At 30.6% G+C, this 19723-nt stretch overlaps 2 protein-coding genes across 11 annotated transcripts; one reads left to right on the forward strand and one right to left on the reverse strand.

Moving 5' to 3' along the window:
• The first annotated feature begins 423 nt into the window (after positions 1 to 423).
• On the forward strand, positions 424 to 4250 carry LOC112696065 (probably inactive leucine-rich repeat receptor-like protein kinase At5g06940). Its single transcript, XM_025748651.3, has 2 exons — positions 424 to 2924; positions 3557 to 4250. The coding sequence occupies exons 1-2, from the start codon at positions 614 to 616 to the stop codon at positions 3937 to 3939; spliced, it is 2694 nt and encodes an 897-aa protein (XP_025604436.1). The 5' UTR covers positions 424 to 613; the 3' UTR covers positions 3940 to 4250.
• A 286-nt stretch (positions 4251 to 4536) lies between these two features.
• Positions 4537 to 10226, reverse strand: LOC112696066 (uncharacterized). 10 transcript variants are annotated; one of them, XM_025748658.3, is made up of 9 exons: positions 9748 to 10018; positions 8388 to 8543; positions 7212 to 8072; positions 6816 to 7086; positions 6444 to 6650; positions 6168 to 6341; positions 5654 to 5851; positions 5452 to 5565; positions 4537 to 5167 (listed from the first exon to the last, which is right to left on the reverse strand). In XM_025748658.3, the coding sequence occupies exons 3-9, from the start codon at positions 8048 to 8050 to the stop codon at positions 4832 to 4834; spliced, it is 2139 nt and encodes a 712-aa protein (XP_025604443.1). In that variant the 5' UTR covers positions 8051 to 8072; positions 8388 to 8543; positions 9748 to 10018; the 3' UTR covers positions 4537 to 4831. The 10 variants fall into 10 exon arrangements, with proteins under 10 accessions (XP_025604443.1, XP_025604444.1, XP_025604445.1 ...); XM_025748659.3 differs by having other exon boundaries at positions 9697 to 10010; XM_025748660.3 differs by lacking the exon at positions 9748 to 10018 and adding an exon at positions 8707 to 9703.
• Positions 10227 to 19723: the final 9497 nt, after the last annotated feature.

Genomic DNA, 19723 nt, shown 5'->3' on the forward strand with positions numbered 1-19723 from the left:
TCTACTTTTACAAAAAATCACACTTCATCTAATGATAAATAAGTGATATCAACGAGTATGAAGGAAGTTATATACAGTGATATATATTTAAAAAACAAAAATATTATTTCACACTAACTCAAATACTAAAATTAGTTACTATATATTTATATATAAATATATGTAATTTTATTTATTTTTAATATGTATTTTAATATATATTCTATATTAATGGTTAATTTTAATATATATGTGATGTCATTGTCTAAATAAAAAGACATTTACTCGAGTTTAGTCAAATGATAAAGTTGATTGAGTAATTAGCTTACTCATCTGTATAAATAAGTATTAGAGGTTGATTGTTTGATTGTATATATAGTAATTTATTGAACAACGGACAACAAACACTAAATAAAGTGATATATTAGTTTTTGACATGTCGTGTTGAGGATATTAGAAAGAACATATTTATATTTATCTGATATGCATTGACTATTGTAGAGTCTCACATTCCCTGGCTTTTGATTAGAGTGAATATATAGAAAGAAAAGATTTGCTGAAAGAACACAAAGAAGAGAAAGATCTCTTTACATTTGCAGACACAAACACAATCACAAACGCATAGTGATAGCTAATGGCTACTACTAAATTCTGTACATACCCGTTATTCCTTCTTCTTCTTCTTCTCTCTCTTACCTTTGCATTCTTTATCAAGCTTAGTTCATCATCATCAGAGGTTGACACCCTTCTGTCCTTCAAGGCCTCCATTGAAGACTCCAAGAATGCCTTGTCAACTTGGTCAAACACTACATCAACACACCACTGTAACTGGACTGGAATCTCTTGCTCCATTAGCACAACCCCACCTTCTGTAACTTCAATCAGCCTTCAAAGTTTGAATCTTTCTGGTGATATCTCAGCTTCCATATGTGACCTTCCAAGTTTGTCTTATCTCAACCTTGCTGACAACATCTTCAACCAACCCATACCTCTTCATCTTTCACAGTGCAGCTCACTGGAGACTCTAAACATCAGCAACAACCTCATATGGGGAACTATCCCATCTCAGATTTCTCAGTTTTCTTCTCTCAAAGTTCTTGATTTCAGCAGAAACAAAATTGAAGGAATCATCCCTGATACCTTAGGCTCACTAAAGAATCTCCAAGTACTTAACATGGGGAGCAACTTGCTCTCAGGTTCCGTTCCTGTTATCTTTGGAAATTTAACCAAGCTTGAGGTTCTTGATTTGTCCATGAATCCAACCTTGGAGAGTGAGATTCCACATGACATTGGTGAACTCAAGAACCTGAAGCAGCTTATGCTGCAGGGTTCTTCACTCCATGGAGAAATTCCACCTTCTTTTGTGGGATTACTTGGCTTAACTCATTTAGATCTCTCTGAGAACAATCTCACAGGTAAAGTTCCTCAAGAACTTTCTTCTTCTCTCAAGAACCTTGTTTCCTTTGATGTCTCACAGAACAAGCTCTCAGGGCCATTCCCAAGTGGAATTTGCAAAGGCCTTATAATACATCTCAGCCTCCACACAAATGCATTCACTGGTTTAATACCAAACAATTCCATTGGTGAATGCAAGAGTCTTGAGAGGTTCCAAGTTCAAAACAATGGTTTTTCTGGTAACTTACCTTCTGCATTGTGGTCATTGCCAAAAGTGAAGCTCATTAGAGCTGAGAACAACAGATTCTCAGGTCAAATACCTGAATCAGTATCTGAAGCTTCACAATTGGAGCAAGTTCAGCTTGACAACAACACCTTCTCTGGCAAAATTCCTCAAGGTCTTGGCCTTGTTAAGAGCTTATACAGATTCTCAGCATCACTCAACCACTTCTATGGTGAAATCCCACCAAATTTTTGTGACTCACCAGTTATGAGCATTGTGAACCTCTCACACAATTCTCTCTCTGGTCAAATCCCAGAACTGAATAAATGCAGGAAGCTAGTTTCACTTTCTTTGGCTGATAATAGTTTAACTGGAGAAATACCTTCTTCTCTTGCTGAGCTTCCAGTGTTGACTTACATTGACCTCTCAGATAACAACCTCACTGGTCCAATCCCAGAAGGGCTTCAGAATCTGAAGCTTGCACTTTTCAATGTTTCCTTCAATGATCTTTCAGGTAAAGTACCATATTCCTTGATTTCAGGTCTTCCTGCTTCATTCTTGGAAGGAAATCCTGGTCTTTGTGGCCCTGGATTGGACAATTCTTGTTCTGATGAAGTTGGAAGACACAAAAATGGTGGCATTACAACCTTAACATGTGCACTGATCTCCTTAGCCTTTGTTGCTGGTACTGCCATTGTTGCTGGTGGCTTTGTATTGTATAGGAGATCATGTAAGGGAAACAATGAAGTAGGTGTTTGGAGATCAGTGTTCTTCTATCCCCTCAGGATCACTGAGCATGATCTCCTCATAGGAATGAATGAGAAGAGTTCAATGGGAAATGGTGGCATTTTCGGAAGAGTTTATGTTATGAACTTGCCAAGTGGTGAACTTGTTGCTGTGAAGAAGTTAGTGAATTTTAGGAATCAGTCCTCAAAGAGTTTGAAATCCGAGGTCAAGACTCTGGCAAAGATTAGGCACAAGAACATTGTTAAGATTCTGGGGTTCTGCCACTCTGATGAGTCAGTTTTTCTTATCTATGAGTTCTTGAATGAAGGGAGCTTAAGGGATTTGATTTCGAGACCGGATTTTAAGCTGGAGTGGAGTGTTAGGTTGAGGATTGCCATTGGAGTTGCTCAGGGACTTGCATATCTTCACAAGGACTACGCGCCACGATTGCTTCACCGCAATGTCAAGTCCAGTAACATTCTTTTGGATGCAAACTTTGAGCCAAAGCTCACAGATTTTGCTCTTGATAGAGTTCTTGGAGAAGCTGCATTTCAGTCTACTTTGGATTCTGAAGCACCATCTTCCTGCTACATTGCACCAGGTATGAGATGTTATGTGAATTACATAAAAGGTTTTAAGTTTTAACAGTTCTATAGTGAAAACATTCAGCTGAAAATGCAATGCTGTAATTTCTAAAATTTTGATCTATTGTTAACTTTCTAAGGTAATAGCTTGGTTTCTTAGGTGAACTGTTTAGTTGACTTATAAATTGGCTTCTCTGTCTCTTGGCAAATTTGATGGCAGAGCTTGTATCTCTTGATAGCTGATAAATTAGGCAGAATTAAGTAGTTATCCATGACCACAGAATGAACATTTGATTTCACATTTTCATATTTGAAGTTGCATCCTTGAATATTTGTCAAACAGAAACTATAAGTGCATCTTACTATTAGCTCACTGCACAAATATTTCCCACCTAGTGTGTTCAGCAAATTGATCATTTCATCTTATAAAACATGTGATGAGTTTTTCTATGCATCGTGACATCCAATCAGATGACAATGCTGCCATGTAGACAAAAATGATTTCTTTTTGTTTACATGGCAGCACCTGATCGGATGTCACACGATGCATTTAAATTAAACACCAACATATAATTGCTTTCTCATTGTGGTACATGATATGATAGCACAATATGGCACTAACTAGATATACTGTTACATTCCATTGCAGAATATGGTTACAGCAAGAAAGCCACTGAACAATTAGATGTGTATAGCTTTGGTGTTGTATTGCTAGAGCTAGTGAGTGGAAGACAAGCTGAGAAAGCAGAATCAAGTGAATCCATTATTGACATAGTGAAGTGGGTTAGGAGGAAAGTGAATATAGCAAATGGGGTGCAACAAATTCTTGATCAAAGAATATCATCAAGCACATGCCACCAAGAAATGGTTGGAGCCTTAGACATTGCTCTCCGTTGCACCTCAGTGGTTCCTGAGAAGAGGCCATCAATGGTGGAAGTTGTGAAGTCTCTTCAGTCCCTTGAGTTAAGGACTTGCATTGCAAACTTGCAAGATCAACCACCAAATGAGGAACACTCCAATATTCCAATCTGATTATATACATTTTTTTGGGGGGTGTAGTCTTTGTAATGTAAATTGTCAGCTTTATATTTCACATGTTTCCTTTTTTATTTTATTTGGAATGTGATGAATTTGGAATATAGAAATTGTTTGAGCAATGACTCATTCAATGTTTCGCACAGGTTAATTACCACTGTTAATGGTAGTCTAATGGGTACCATCTTGTATTTGTTCATAAACTATCCTTTTTTGTGTTGTTTTAGGCTTAGCTTTTTGTGCATGTGATGCCTACTTCTGAAATTCTGTCGTACTTTGTGAAGTAAAAAGATTCAGGCTTAAATAAATTGTCCCATATAATATACTTGTTTAAGTCAAATATTTTAAGAAATATTTATAAAGATCAAAAACTTAAATATTTAAGTCAATATTTTGGGAGTCAAGAGAATTGGTTTGAAATTTTTAACCTTCAGTGCCTCATTTGCTGATAGCAACACATTCAGTAATTAGGATTATGTGTAATTCTGCATCAATATAATCCATGAAGTAAACTTAATCAAGGTTTTGTGCCTTAACCAAACAAGTAACCCTGAGTTTAAAAGCATAGACATTATCCAATGCATAAGCCCTGTATATTGTAATAGATGCTTGAATACTTTTATAGTAATAAATCAACATTACAATTTCTATTACAAATAGATCATAGACACTTAAACAACAGAACAACAAATCCTCAAATGTTGTGCTATACCAACTTCTCCTTTATATACACAAACTGCAAACTCATGCTTCACTATTACCCAAGATTCTAAAATTATCTTGAATCTTTCTCATTTGTTTCTCTCCTCAATCAACAATTGATTGCACCTATATCTTACATATTCACTTTACCACTTGATGGAAACACATAAAGTATGAATGCAGGATTTCACATGGACCAGACTTCTCGAAGGAGTTGATATCTAACATTTGTGATACTTCCTTGCTCGTTGTGATGGCCTTCTCCCTTAGCAGTAACTGTAGGAGATGAAGGCATCTTATCAATGATGGATGTAAGAGGGGAATCAAGTTCCTCCAGTTCTTCATCACTGGTATATCCTCTCTTCTGAACGGCTGAGGCATTCCTCTCTAGGTGAGACTTTCCTCCGGCCTCTGCAACTTTCTCCGCCACGTTAGCCGAGGAGGGAGGAACGTAGAAAACAGGAGCAGCCGCATACGGGAAACTCCTAGCAGATTCTGGTGACAACTTCCTCTCTGCCATAAACTAAAGACAAAGTAAATAAATTCAGTAAAACTAGTACTACCTTTAATAGTAATATAGTATATAGGTGCTCCATGAAATTCATATTTTAGGCATTATCAGAGAGAGAATTAGAATAATATATCTGTTCATTTATTAAAAGCAAACAGGTTTAGTTTTGAATCTTTAGAGAAACCACAATAACTAAGTTTGACATTCAATCATTCATAACATAGTATAGTTGAATAACAAAATTTGATGTTCACAAGTTTGATTAAATCAAGCAAAAAACTAAATTATGAACAAACCTCCTCATGCAGATTTTCCAGCACAATTCCTGGAACAGGATCTGGACAGAACTCATCAGGAGTGAAGTTGCAGAGCACCCGTATAATCAACGAAAGCGTGATGGATGGACATACCTGCTCAGCAATTAAAGAAACAGAATAAACATAATGATAGAGCAACAAAAAAGAAAGTGAAAGGGAAATGGTACAGAAGAGAATTAACCTCTCGTCTGACTTGTTTATCCATAAGCATATCCTTTGGGAGCATTAGAAGGTCACTCAAATCGTTAAGGAGAAGAAAAGATTTAGGTTTGCTATCGTTGTCCCTGCTCTCATCGTTCTCACCATTCTCCTGATCTTGCAGACAATCTTCAACATCCATGCCGAACATATCAGTAAGCCATCGAGACCAATTGCCAACCTACAGTTCAAGTAGTCCTTTCATAAGCCTAAACAAACTTTCCATAAGATGAAAACGTGAAACTACAGTAGTTGTGCTGTTCACATCAACATGTTGTAAACCCCAATTTTGTTAGTTCATATTATCATTTTTATTTCCAACAATCACTACAGCAATACTCTATGCTAGGCAACAAAAATTTGAATCTTATGCATAATGACTATCCCTCTAAGAAACTGGTGCTTTAATCAATAGAAGATTTTCCTATTGTCCAAACATTCAAGTTCAAGTTATAGACACCCCCCATAAGGTTTAATACAAACAAATATATACATACAGAATTTTTCAGCTGTGCACCAGAACCAAAGCTCAAATCTCCTGCGGGAATTGGCAAAACCTTCGAATCCACAATAGGATCTGATACAGGATCAGTTGGGATCTCAAGTGCTGACTCCCGAAGAATTGCATTGAACATTGCTACATCTAGTCTAGCTATGCACTGTTCCATGACCTGAGAAAGGTTTTACATCTACTCAGTATTTCAAGCAAAGTAAAGGGGAATGAAAAGCTCCTTACAGAAAGGAAGGATAAAAGTAACAAAGAAAAAGCATACCATTCTAGCCAAAACAGGCAAACAACCACACTCATGACCTCCTGCTCGAACAGGACAGAGCCGCTGAAAAGCATCTTGAAAAGCATTTCTCCATAGATTCATGGAAAAGCTCCCTTGCTTCTGATCACCTAGGGAAGGTCCCCAAAGCCTCCCAATGGACTTATTTGACGAGTCTCCAACTGGAGACTGCATATAAGGAGTCAAGGCCTGAAAACATAGCATGCAGCTAAAGTTATTGCTAATGGAGTATGTACTCCTCCCCCTTATACCAAGCAAAATTAAGAAGGGTTATTTCCTTGCATCAGCAAATGCACCTATATCTTGATTATAAGCACCAATGATAATTTCACAATAGGAGACAAACATTTATACCTGCCACCACACTGATTCCACTAGCCGAGAGAATATCCATGATTCTACTCTTTCTAGTGCAGATCCGAATGTTCCTGTCTCTTGCCAATCTTCAACAAACTTCACAAAGCCCTTTCCTTGTTTGCCAATGGAGCCACCTTTCCATTTCAGTGCTGTCGACTTCCCATTTGACTCGGCTAACCTCACAAGGTGGCTAGTTTGAAATGAGCTCCCAAAGGCTTGTGAAAGTATCTCTCTCAGCACAACAGTATTTGACAACCAGTAAGTTAACCTATAACAGAAATCAAGATCAGAATATTGATTGTTCAAAATACATAGCCAAAATCTTGGATTAAAAAAAAAAAGGCCAAAATCAGTAGATGACAAAATCTTAACAATGTGGTATAATGTACATACCTTGAAACATCATTACCACAAGATTTGGCCACCAAAATAAGGCCAGAAACAGTATTCTTGGCAATTGTCGCCCGCCGGTCTTGGGTCCAATGCTTACAAGCATGTATATATAACCTAGAAAGGCGACGAGCAGGTGTGTGCACCTTGTGCGCTGAGCTCCCATGCTCTGGTACCACAGAATAAAGTGACACCTCAAGTGCAGCAACTTCTCTTAGTTCCTCTTCTAGCTTTTCAATTCGCACTTCCATTTCCTCAATTTTTGATTGCATGGCTGCATTATCTTCATGCTCAACTTTTATTTCAACATCAACTGTTTCATTACTTTCATCTTCACTTCCTACACTCTGAGCACCATTTGAGGATCCATCCACAATATCAATTTCCTTGACCACATGAACAGATTTTTCATCAATTCCATTTCCATCAGACAATTCTGACGAAAGTTTTGCAGGAGCTTTCACAGCCTTGGAATTGGTTGAAGGAGTGTTTTTGTTGGTAACTCTAGAAGGCCCTTTATTTGAGTTGATAGGTTTCTTTTGATTACCATTGGATACCTTTGCTGCTTGTTTATTAGTTTTTCTATCAGATCTCTCCCTTAATCGACGATTGCCTTCTATAGGAGCTACTCTAACCTTACTTTTGGGATCTTTAGAAGCTTTTTCAGAATTTTCATCATCCTCATTTGTGAAAGAATCACCTTGTGATGATACTGAATCCTTTACTGTCTCCGTATCTGACACTTCTTCATTCCCATCATTTCGCTCTTTCTCCATATCGCTGGAATGACCATCAACTACTTTAATTTTGCTTTCACTAGCTACCATTTCATTAACTTTCATCTCAACAGGTACCTCCTCAGACCTGTTAACATCATCCACATAATGTATAACCATGTTTTCATAAGTCTCCGAATTCTCTGAGACCATGTTTGAATCACTTGTAAAACTTTTTGCGGTTTGTCTAGCCAGGGGTGCCTTAGATTCTGTTCCTTTTTCGCTTAATGTTTTGGATGAATTATCTTGCAATATATTCTCTTTCCTTACTGTTCTTCTCAAACTCTTGGTCTCACTATTCCTTGCAGTTTTTCTCTTCTCAATTTCTTTCATGGTTTCAAATTCCCTCAAATATCAATTTAATGTAGAAGCTGTGACAGGGGGAATGATAGCATAAACTAACCTTAGCAAGCTGCCTTTGGTGCAACACAATTCTCAGCTCCTAGAGTATGTAGCCACCATCAATACCTACTTCCCAGGATAGTGATTCCTCCGCCTTAAAACTCCAGAACTTCTTGGGGGCTGCTTTTCCAGTGATTCAAAAACAGCTATGATCTACCTGCAAAAGTGGTTAAATCAAAAGGAAGAGAGACAGTTATTAGTAAAAATCATTCATCAAGCATAATTTATAACATAGTTTTGAAGGCATTTAAAAATCAAAACATTCATCACAATGATCATAATTTATAAAACTAAGGAGATAAAAATGTGTCTAGATGTACCAGCAAGCACAGCACAAGCTAAAAATGGAAAAATCAGCAACATGACAAGTGCAGAAAGTTTCCACCGAATATAATTCAGGACTTCAGCAGAAAGCAACAACAGTGTCGGTAGGCAGAAGCAGACATTTAAAAGAAATGAACACAGATATTAATATGAAGACATAACATAGATGCATAATGCCAAGCTATTTGATACACGTTATTGCTTCCAACGCGATCTTATCAATTTTATTTAAAATCTAGTAGATTCCTAAAATCGTAATAACACATAAAACTTTCCAATATTCTGTTTAGCGAGAGTAGACAAATAAAAGGAACATCACTAATTTGTCTTAAACCAAGTCAAATTTAGAAAGCAAAAGGGAATGATGGACGAAGACAAAGTGATATCATTGAAAATGAAATATTCTTTAACACGATAAAAATAAAAAATAAAAATAAAAAAGAGGAAGAAGAATGGCAAACCAAACAAGATGCTTCTAAAGGAAACCATTTTCTGAGTAAAAATCTAAAAAAAGAATCTTGAAATGCAGTGGCAATAAAGTGAGAGTGGTTGATGACTGAATAAGAACGAAATGTGTTCCATTTCCATCAACATCATCAAATTTTGCAAGCTGTCTATTATATATATTCCAATAATTTGAATGACGCCATTTTAACAACTGTCACTAATCTGTATCACAATTTCGCCAATCTTTCTTCTTTGACCAACCCTATTCATCAACCAAAGAAAAAAACTTTGTCCGCATTAGTTAAAAACCGCTACATCAACAACAACATGAAGTTACCACAACCACAAGCATCTAAAATCCAAATCCATAAGTCCAACCACAATCAAAGAGAAAACTTTGATGCATGATTCGATATAAAATGACAAGTATATCCACATCCATATCTACATTTGAAGAACAAAACAAGTAAAATGTCATACAAAGAAAGTAAAGTAGAGAATGAGAAGTGAAGTGAGAGTAGTAGTAGTAAGAAACGAACAAGATCTATATAAAAGGTTCCAAAAACGCAGATGAAAGAGTTGGTACGAACTTGTGTGTGGTCAATTCGGAGAGAGCGTTTGAATTATTTGGTGTGTCACGTGAAACGCAACTAACAGAAGAGGAAGAAAGAAAAGGTTGCAACTTGCAAGTACAGAGAGAAGAGAAGCGAAGAAGAAGAAAAGAAGCACGGGGCGTAAGAGAGAGAGAGAGAGAAAGACAAAGAGGAGTGATTAATACTCCAAAATGATGGAATTAACACCGAGAATCGAACCTAAACCCTTTGGGATTAACCACATTGATATTGTTAATTACAACTTGAGAAGGATAGGGTGCGGGAACGGGGTCACGTTTTTAAAACTGATTAGAAGTAACAGCGGTAACCGGAAAATGTGTGTCGGTGCCACCAAAACTCACCGGCTGTGGCCGGTTAATTAATGGAAGTCAAACTCATGGGACTTGATGGGATCCTCGTGGGCTCCACTATGTCTCAACACCGTCTTCCATCACCCTCCCTATGTTTGATTGTTTAAGGAAATAAAATTTTAGGCTATGTTTGGTTGGAAGGAAAGAAATAGAGAGGAAAGAAATAGAAAGGAAAAAAATTGAGTGGATTTTTATTTTTTTTAGATGTGTTTGGATGAAAGGAAAATAAGAAAGAAAGAAATGGTATAAAAAGATAATTTTATCCTTATATTATAAAATATATTGAAAAAAGTAAAAGGATAATATTGAAAGTAGAGAGAGATAAATAGTTTTCTCTCTATTTTCTCTCCATTATTAGAGGGAAAAAAAATTGGTGGGTCCCACCAATATTTTTCCATTCATTTTCTTTCCTCTCCCATTTTTCTCCTCAACCAAATAAAGGAAAATAACTATTTTCCTTTCAATTTCTTTCTCTTCTTTTTCTTTCCTCTCATTTTCACCTCAAACAAACACACCATTAGTCTTTTTAATATTTTTAGAAATTGATAAAGAATATTGAATTATTGATACATATTTTTGAGATTGAAGATTGAAATTTTAGTAAGATTTTTTTAAAATTATTTTTATTTAATTTTTAATTCTTTAATTTATTTTTTAAATTTTATATTTATTTTAAATTAAACATAAAATGTAGATATAATTTAATTTAATATATTTTAATATTTTATACTAAACATATTTAGTCTTAATTTTCTTTATAAATGTAATTTAAAAAATTAATTATATATTAATTTATTCTTAATATATAAAAGTAAATGGATAAGTATTCATATTATTTTTAAAACATCTTTCTCTTTTTATTAATACTATGTCAGTAGCATTGTTTACTTAGCAAAATTTTAAAATTAATCATTCAATTTTTGTCAAATCAATTATTATTTTTAAATTAGTAAAAAATTAAAATATACAAAAAACTATACAAGTATTAGAAATATATGTAAATTAGGCTGCAAAATTATTAATGACAATAATTAGAAATTAATAGTGTCTAACCAAATTTGTAACCTACAAGAATTCATATCATTATATTTATTATATTTTACCGTTATAAACAATACAATAAATTTATAACTCCAATAATTAATTTATTAATTTCTACAAATAACTCATTAAATGTAATAAACATCCATATTACAAATGTCATAATAATCTATTAATTATAATAAATTTCACATTACAAATATTTAAATTTCATACTATTTGAGCTACTTATATAAGTCTCTTTATCACTATTTCTTCAAATAACATCAAATTTAGCACAAGAAATTTATTTTTGCATTACACAACATCTCAAACTTACTCAATGGTGCATCATTCTTTGGAAAATATCACCAAACAAACAGATAATTAGTTTATCAAAGTTCGCGTGGTTCGTCTATGAGAAACATTAACACCCACAAATGAAGAAGGGTCTCTTTACTTAGAAATAATTATATTAGATGAAAAGGTACAAAACAAACATATTTATTGTATTTTTAAATTGAATTTACGAAAAAATACTTTAATTATTTTTGTTTTTATATTTTTTATATTATTTTATAATACTTTATATATAATTATATTTTAATATTGTTAAAATTATACTTCTTTCAATATGCTATTCATTGTTCCTTTTCTAATAACTTAAAAAAAATAAATGTAATCAGTTTTTTTAAATAATTATTAACTATGATTTACTAACACTGCAGGGAACATCTCTTCATGTAATTATGAAGATAAATATGATGAACAAATTCAAACATTTATTATAAGAAGGAAACGTTTATACTATAAAAAAATTTAAAATAGAAGATGCAAATGATTTGTATAGATCAATTAAAGGTACAATGAAAGCAAACGTTTTACTTACAAATGTTATGAAAGAAATTAAAATATCCAATGACTTGGAAAGAATTGAACGAGGAGCCGTATGAGGTGAAAATCTCATGTACGGTTCTGTAGAGTTCAATTTTGAATACTTTTTAACACTATTTTAAATTTGCATCACTTGAGAGATTGTCTGACAGAGTGGATCAAAGAAAAATATTAACAGGTAATTTCACTTTATACTATTTCAATTTTTCTTATTAAAAATAACTTATTAAAAAAAATTACACATTTTAATTCTTTTTATTGTATAAGTCATTGGAAAACTACATGCATATCAAGAGATTAAAGAGAAAGAAAATTATACAAATTCAAGACATATCTTCGGAAGAAGAACATACATGCAAATATTAAACAAACAACACAATAAAAAGTGCATACAACTCAACAATTCATAAAGAACATACCTTCACGAGAATCTACGTCAGAAAGAAGAAAGCAACAACTCTAACAATAACCAATAAAGAGAAAGGAGGACGAGTGCCACATAAGAAGACTAAGTCCATCAACCAAAATAAATGCAAAAATCAAACCACCAAATAAAAGTATCACTTTGTACAACTGCAACCAGTGGTGGAGCTTAGTTCAGACAAGGGGGGCCACGGCCCCCCCAAACTTTTTATAAAAAAATTAGTAGTACTTTTTCAAAAAATAAAAAATAATTCAATTGGTTTAAATACTTTACTATGACTTAAAGTACCCAATAAATTTAATAAGCAACACTCTTTCTACCTTTAAGTTTAAATATAAAAAATTAGATATTTTTATTTATTTAATTTAATATTATTTTATATTTTATTATTTATTTAATTTAATTTTTTATATGATAAAAAATAATTGAATATTCAATAAGTATTAATATTATTGTATTTGTATAAATTGATAAAAAAATTCAATAAATATTATAAATTTTAATATTTGTTCTTCTAACTTCTTCTTTACATATTCTACATGATATATATTTAAATTTTATTATAAAATAATAATGAAAAATTAAAGAATTGATGCATTTTTTAAGAGGAAGACTAATATTTAAGAAGGAGAACATATAATTTTTACAATATCAACACATGTAGATAGTTTTTCTACTTTAATGAATCGCGAAAAAAGTGAGATACAACTTTTAAAAGTTCAAAAAGTTACATCTGATAAGTTTGACCTTAATTTTTTGGAACGAGACCCTGAAAAACAGTTTTAAATTTGGCAATATCACCAAAACCAGAGAAATGAGATTAGACGAGCTTATCTTAAATGGAGTCCATATAAAAAGCATTTTGACAATTATCTTCTATGTGCCCCCCAAAATTTTATTCCAAGTTCCGCCACTGACTCCAACATCCAAATATTTTATACTACAACTTATTTTAAACAAAACACCTTTTAAATTTAACTTTAGTTTACACATATTTAATTTAATTCTACAAAACATAGCCATTTTTAATATTTATTACATACTGTCATTAATTTAACGTGCATCGCGCGGGTCTCATTCTAGTTTAGGTAAAGGCTCACGACTAAATCTCTAAAGTGGTCCATGAGATTCACGCTGTGCACCAAAATCATCCATAAGATTTCAATTCTTTGATGTTGAAAAAATTGTACCATATTAGTCTTCTGACATGTTTTTCGTTAACGCGCTGACGTGACTTGATAATGTGTACCTTTGGTGACACGTGTTACTTCGTAATTTGACCACGTGTAACGATATGATGTGTCGGCCAGCGACACATGGCATGCTGATATGGATGGTTATGCCACATGTCACAATGTTATTTTGCCACATGTCAAGTTATACCATGTGTCTGAATATTATTTGTCTATGTGTCATTCATTATGCTCCCTTATTTTGCATCAAATAACTCATTTTAGTCCCTGAAATTGAATGTCTTATACCAAATTAGTTCATTCATAAGTTTTTTCTCTATTTTTTATAATTTCAAAATTTTTAATATTTTTTAATACACTAATTTTAATTTTATCTTTTCATAAATTATTTAAGTACAAGTACTTTTATACAATATTTTTAAAATTTTAGTTTTAATTATACAATTTTTTTATAATATTTTATTAAAAAATTATATGAAATATTGATATTGATTTAGTAAAGAGTATAAGTTAAGAGTATAATAATATTTTAAAAATACTTGATAAGGCACTTATTAACTAATATAAATTCATTATTTCCATCCGTTTTAAAAATGTCCGATTTTTCAAATAATTGACTTTTCAATTTTCACTAAATTAATAAGATATATTTATATTGTCGATTATAATAAATTTATTTTATCTACAACTTAATTAGACAGCTCTTTCATATATTACACTATTAATTAATATAAGCAATTGTAAGTGTGTAACTATGGATTGAACATTATTAAAACAGATATAAATAAACATAAGAGGAAATAATAAAATTTTAGATTTAGCTAAAATGTGCTCTATTTATACAAATTAAATTATTAATTAAAAAATTTACTATAAAAAATTGTATATTTAAAGTTAGTGTATCAAGAAATGAAGAAATATTGAGAATTTTATATTTACAAAAAAATGAGAAAAAAATTGAGGAAGGGATTAATTTGGTGCACGACATTCAATTTCAGTGATTAAAATTAGTTATTTGATGCAAAGTAAGGGATCAATTTGGTGCATATATAATAATAACATAGTGGATGGTACGTGAACAAATAATATTCGAACATGTGGCATAATTTGACGCGTGACAAAATAGCATTGTGACACGTGGCATAACCATCCATGCCACGTGTCGCTAACCGACACATTATCATACCGTTATACGTGGCCAAACTATGAGGTGACACGTGTCACCAAAGGTCCACGTCATCAAGCCATGTCAGCGTGTCGTTAACGAAAAACAGGTCAGAGACTAATATGGTATAATTTTTCGAATCTTATAGATGTAATTGGTACAATTAGAATCTCAATGACGATTTTAGTGTACGACATGAATCTTAGGAACCATTTTAGAAATTTAGCCAAAGACTCACGTATAGTTATTTTTATATGAAATTGATAATTAAAAATTATTAGATGATAATTTAGTCAAACATATTAAATTATCTAACAATTTTTTAACTAACATTTTATATGAAAATAGTTGTATGTGATATTGTACCATTAATTTATCTTTAAAAATAAAATATTTTAAATTATTTTTTTATTAATTAAATAATAACACATAATATAATTATTTTATGATATATTATTATTTAATTAATAAAAAAATCAATTTAAGTTTTTCAAAACCAAAGTAATAAACACATGATCTTTTATAAATTATTTTGACTATTAACCAAATATATTCTTTTTGGAGTAGTGCCATCACTATTCATTGTTGGTTAGCTATGTACATCCTATCTAACTTCAATTATTATTCACTTAATTGTTCCCTTTAACTTGAAACTATACTTGTTTATTGCAATAATACGATAATGCTATCATATATTATAAATATTAATTAAATTGTTTCCTAATCAAAGTATGATCGAAAGCACTTCAAATTAAATTATGAAAATAAAATGGTAAGAGAATAATTTAAAGTATTATTTTTTCGTTAATAAAATTATTTATTTTTGTATCTCTAACATAGGAAAAATAAAAAAAATCAAAGATGTATATAATTAAAATAACTTTTAATCAAAGTGCTTTTTTTATTCTATTAATTATTGAAACAAAAAAAGTAGGTGAGATATATGTTTTTATTTAATCCTTTTTAGTATATTATTTAATAATATTTCTTATATCTATTAATTCCACCGACTACCTCTCACTCTCTTGCTCAAAAAAGGAAAAAAAAATCCATTTACTCATAAAATAGCATATACACTATACAGACATTTTAGATATATATTTAATCATATTGCTTATAAAATCATCCATCATTAATAATAATCTATATATTATATTTATGGCATAGATATTGTCCAAGTTATTAGCACCAATGAAATTTGATGAATGCAACAAGTCAAGATCTATATGCGGTGGACGAGTTGGTAACATCAGATGCTGTCTGCTAAGATTAACATTGACATGGGTCCCCCTCTTTGGGGGACTCGTGTTTTTTTAATGCTGTCATGATTAGATTCCTTTAAACATGGATCAGCTGTTAAATTACAGTGTTAGGCGAATACTTTTAGGATTTAGTTAATAAAGTACTTAGAATATATGATAAATTTATTATTAGTAAAAAAATTTAAATTTTTTAATAAATATAAAATAAATACTTTGTTTTATTTTTTAATAAAAAATTTTAATTTATAATTTTAGTATGTATTTTTAAGATATAAAAGTACAAAATAGATAAACTTATATTCATATGGCTCAATCATCAACCACTCCCATTTCTGTTTATTTATGTACGAATTCGTAACTACAGATGAAAGAAAACACCCTACAAGTTGGGTCATTGTCATTGCTTTATTAATTATTATATCACTAATAAAAGCCTGTTAAATTTTAATTAAATGGACGTGGTACGCGATATTATTTTGGTTTATACACCTACTTGTGGACACATATATTAAACCCCTGATAAATTAATTGATTATTTTTATAAAATATATTAAATCTAAGATTTTAATGAATTTGTTATGTATGTATTAACAAATTATTTTTCTTTTGTTAATAATAATTTTAACGATTCATTTTAAGAAATACATTAACTAAATAATAATAATAATAATAATAATAATAATAATAATAATAATAATAATAATTGCAATAAATTGATCTATAATTACTCAAAATAATATATTAAAACGATGATTCTATAAAACTGGCATAGCATGAAATGATGGATTGATTTTTGTATATTTGTTAGAATTGGACCGGTAATTAAATCGGTCAAGTTACTAGGTTATTAGATCATTAGTTTAAATGGTGGGTCATTAATTGAACTGATTGATCCAGTCTTATATAAATAAAAAATTAAATATAGTAAAAAAATTAAAATTAAAATTTAAAATACATATTTTTACTAACATTTTAAAAATATCTAGCTATTCTAAAACAATATGAAACAGGAACAATAAATATTTTGTTAATTTTATTCTATCATAAATATTTTTATTTGTTTTTATATTAAAATAACAATTATTTTTGAATTTCAATAAGTTATTAATTAGTTTATATCTATTATACTATTATATACTACAAATGTTTATTAAAAATAATATTAATAGATATTATATAATTCTAACAAGATAAGTGAGTTTATAATTATTGTTAAATAAAAATATAATTAATTTAAGAATAAATGAGTTTATAACTAAAATTAAAATAAATTAAATAAAAATAAATTATTTGTTGAAAGATATATATAACTAATATATATATATATATATATATATATATATATATATTAATTTGCATATATATTAATAACAAGAATAACAACTTGGTGATTGTGAGTATTATTTTTCTTCTTAACGAGCGGGTTCGAACCCCATCTTATATTTTAGAAAATTTTAAAACTTAAGCGATTCGGTCGAACCGATCTTATCAAAATTGACTTGATCAATTCATTACCTTATGCGATCAGATTATTAGATCGGACTGATTTAGAATTCGGTTCATCAATTTTCCGATCGAATCAGTCAGTACAGTCCAATTTTAATAACCATTGATTTTTGGAAGAACTTTTTCCTTTAATTTTTTTAAAACAGGTTTTTTTTATTAGAAAATGTAATTTTGTATTTCAATAAACAATAAAAAATATTTTGAATATTTAATTTACTAAAATTTTCTTAGATTTTGTCTGTTAAGGAAAAAACAACATATCAATAGATGTTACGGATTAGGCTTGGTTTCTTCCTAGGGCTGTGTGTCTTTCTCTCTTGACATATTTTGTAGTTTTCTTTGAACATTATCACCATTCTATTAAAAAAAGGTTTAGAAAAAAAAAAGAAGAAGAAGAAGATAAACTAAGCACTTCAAGCCAAAAAGTTTAGAATTTAACACATGAATCACTGCTGTGTAACAACCAACAATAGTCTAATTAGGTAATAAGAAATAGCAAATTTTCTGAAACTCCAAGTGGAAATAATTGCATGATGAATTCTCTCCTAAAAATAAAAGGCATAAAGTCCATGTTTGACAAATAAAAAGATGAGATATATATGCAACCTGAGGTGGAAGCACAAACAATGGAAAAGAGCCACTAAGCATAGAACATAGAACCTTATATGGAAAATGCAATAAGAATATGTAGTGCCGCCGACAGGTATATAATACGGTGTTTTTTAGTTAATCCTCTCCTAAATTAAGAATAAATTATTTTTTATAATTTATTTAATATTTATTAAAAGAATTCAATTGTACCATCATGATTAATATTAATTATTTATTCAATTTTGGTTTTAAAAATTAAATTATTCAATCATGATAAATAAATTAAAAGAGATTTTAAATAAGTCTCAATGATCAAATTTTACTATTTTTTTAATCCACTGGATTTATTAACTAATTCTAGGCACAAATATTAGATTAAGTGTTTAAGATGAACATCATTCAGTTCATGTGTTATTCACGGAAGAAATTATTGTGTAGTGTTGTGATACATGACAAAAAAAACGATTACATGTTATTTGAATTTGGTGGAGAGATTTTCTAGTTGTACTTCAATAGAATGGGGAATAAGTTACAATTAAATTTTTGATAAATTATATTTATTTTCTTGTTCTGTGTTTTACTTTTGAATTTTTCCTTTGATATGTTTTTGAAACTTATTGATAAATTGGGTGGTTGCAGAAGGAAATTTTTTTTGGCAAATTAGAGCTTATATGAAAACTCTTGTAATTTGCAAAAATGATTTAATCATACTTAAATGATTTAGTTTTCAAAACTCAAGTCAAATAAATAGTTAGTGTTAATTATAATAACATAATTAAATTCTTTTAATAATTATTAAACAAGTCATGGAGAATAATTTACCTTTTATTTATGAAAAAATTGGTTAGAAATCATCATATATATTATCGTTGATACAAAGATCATAGAACACAATGGAGATCGCAAATCGCAATTTTTGTGTTGGTAGATGGTTAGGCATACACGTGTGCTTAAAACGTGTTTGGATACTCATTTATATTTTATTTATACTCATCATATGAAACTAAACTAGTGAATGAACCAAATCAATGACTACTTAGGAACTCAGACTAACCTTTGACATGGCAAACCGGTCCACTGTTGATGATTGAAGGACATGGATCTGGGCTTAGGGCACTTATTTCTTTTTTGATCCGTTGTTGGATGTACAGTTTTATATATATATATATATATATATATATATTACAAATAAAAACTTAATACTAAAATTTAACACTTCCAAGACCAAAAAAACAAAAAACAAAAAACAAACAAAAAGTTTAACACTTGATAATTATGAAGATTAATCCAGATAAAATTGAAATTATATACTAGTTTTAGAAAGTAATGATCTAATTTTGCATTGCAAATGCAAACCATAAAACATCAAGAATTAAAGTGTTCTCAGAGTGTGGATTTTTTTTTAATTAAAAAGCTCAACACAATAAGGCGGAATAGCTAAAAAATACAAAGTTCTCCGAGTGAGCCAGTGAGGTATATAGCACCGGTTGGTGAAGGCACAGTGAATGCCAAATAAGAAAAGTCTATAAGTCTATAGTGGAAAGAAA

This window comes from Arachis hypogaea, chromosome 6 (genome assembly GCF_003086295.3).
Source record: "Arachis hypogaea cultivar Tifrunner chromosome 6, arahy.Tifrunner.gnm2.J5K5, whole genome shotgun sequence".
Lineage (NCBI taxonomy): Eukaryota > Viridiplantae > Streptophyta > Magnoliopsida > Fabales > Fabaceae > Arachis > Arachis hypogaea.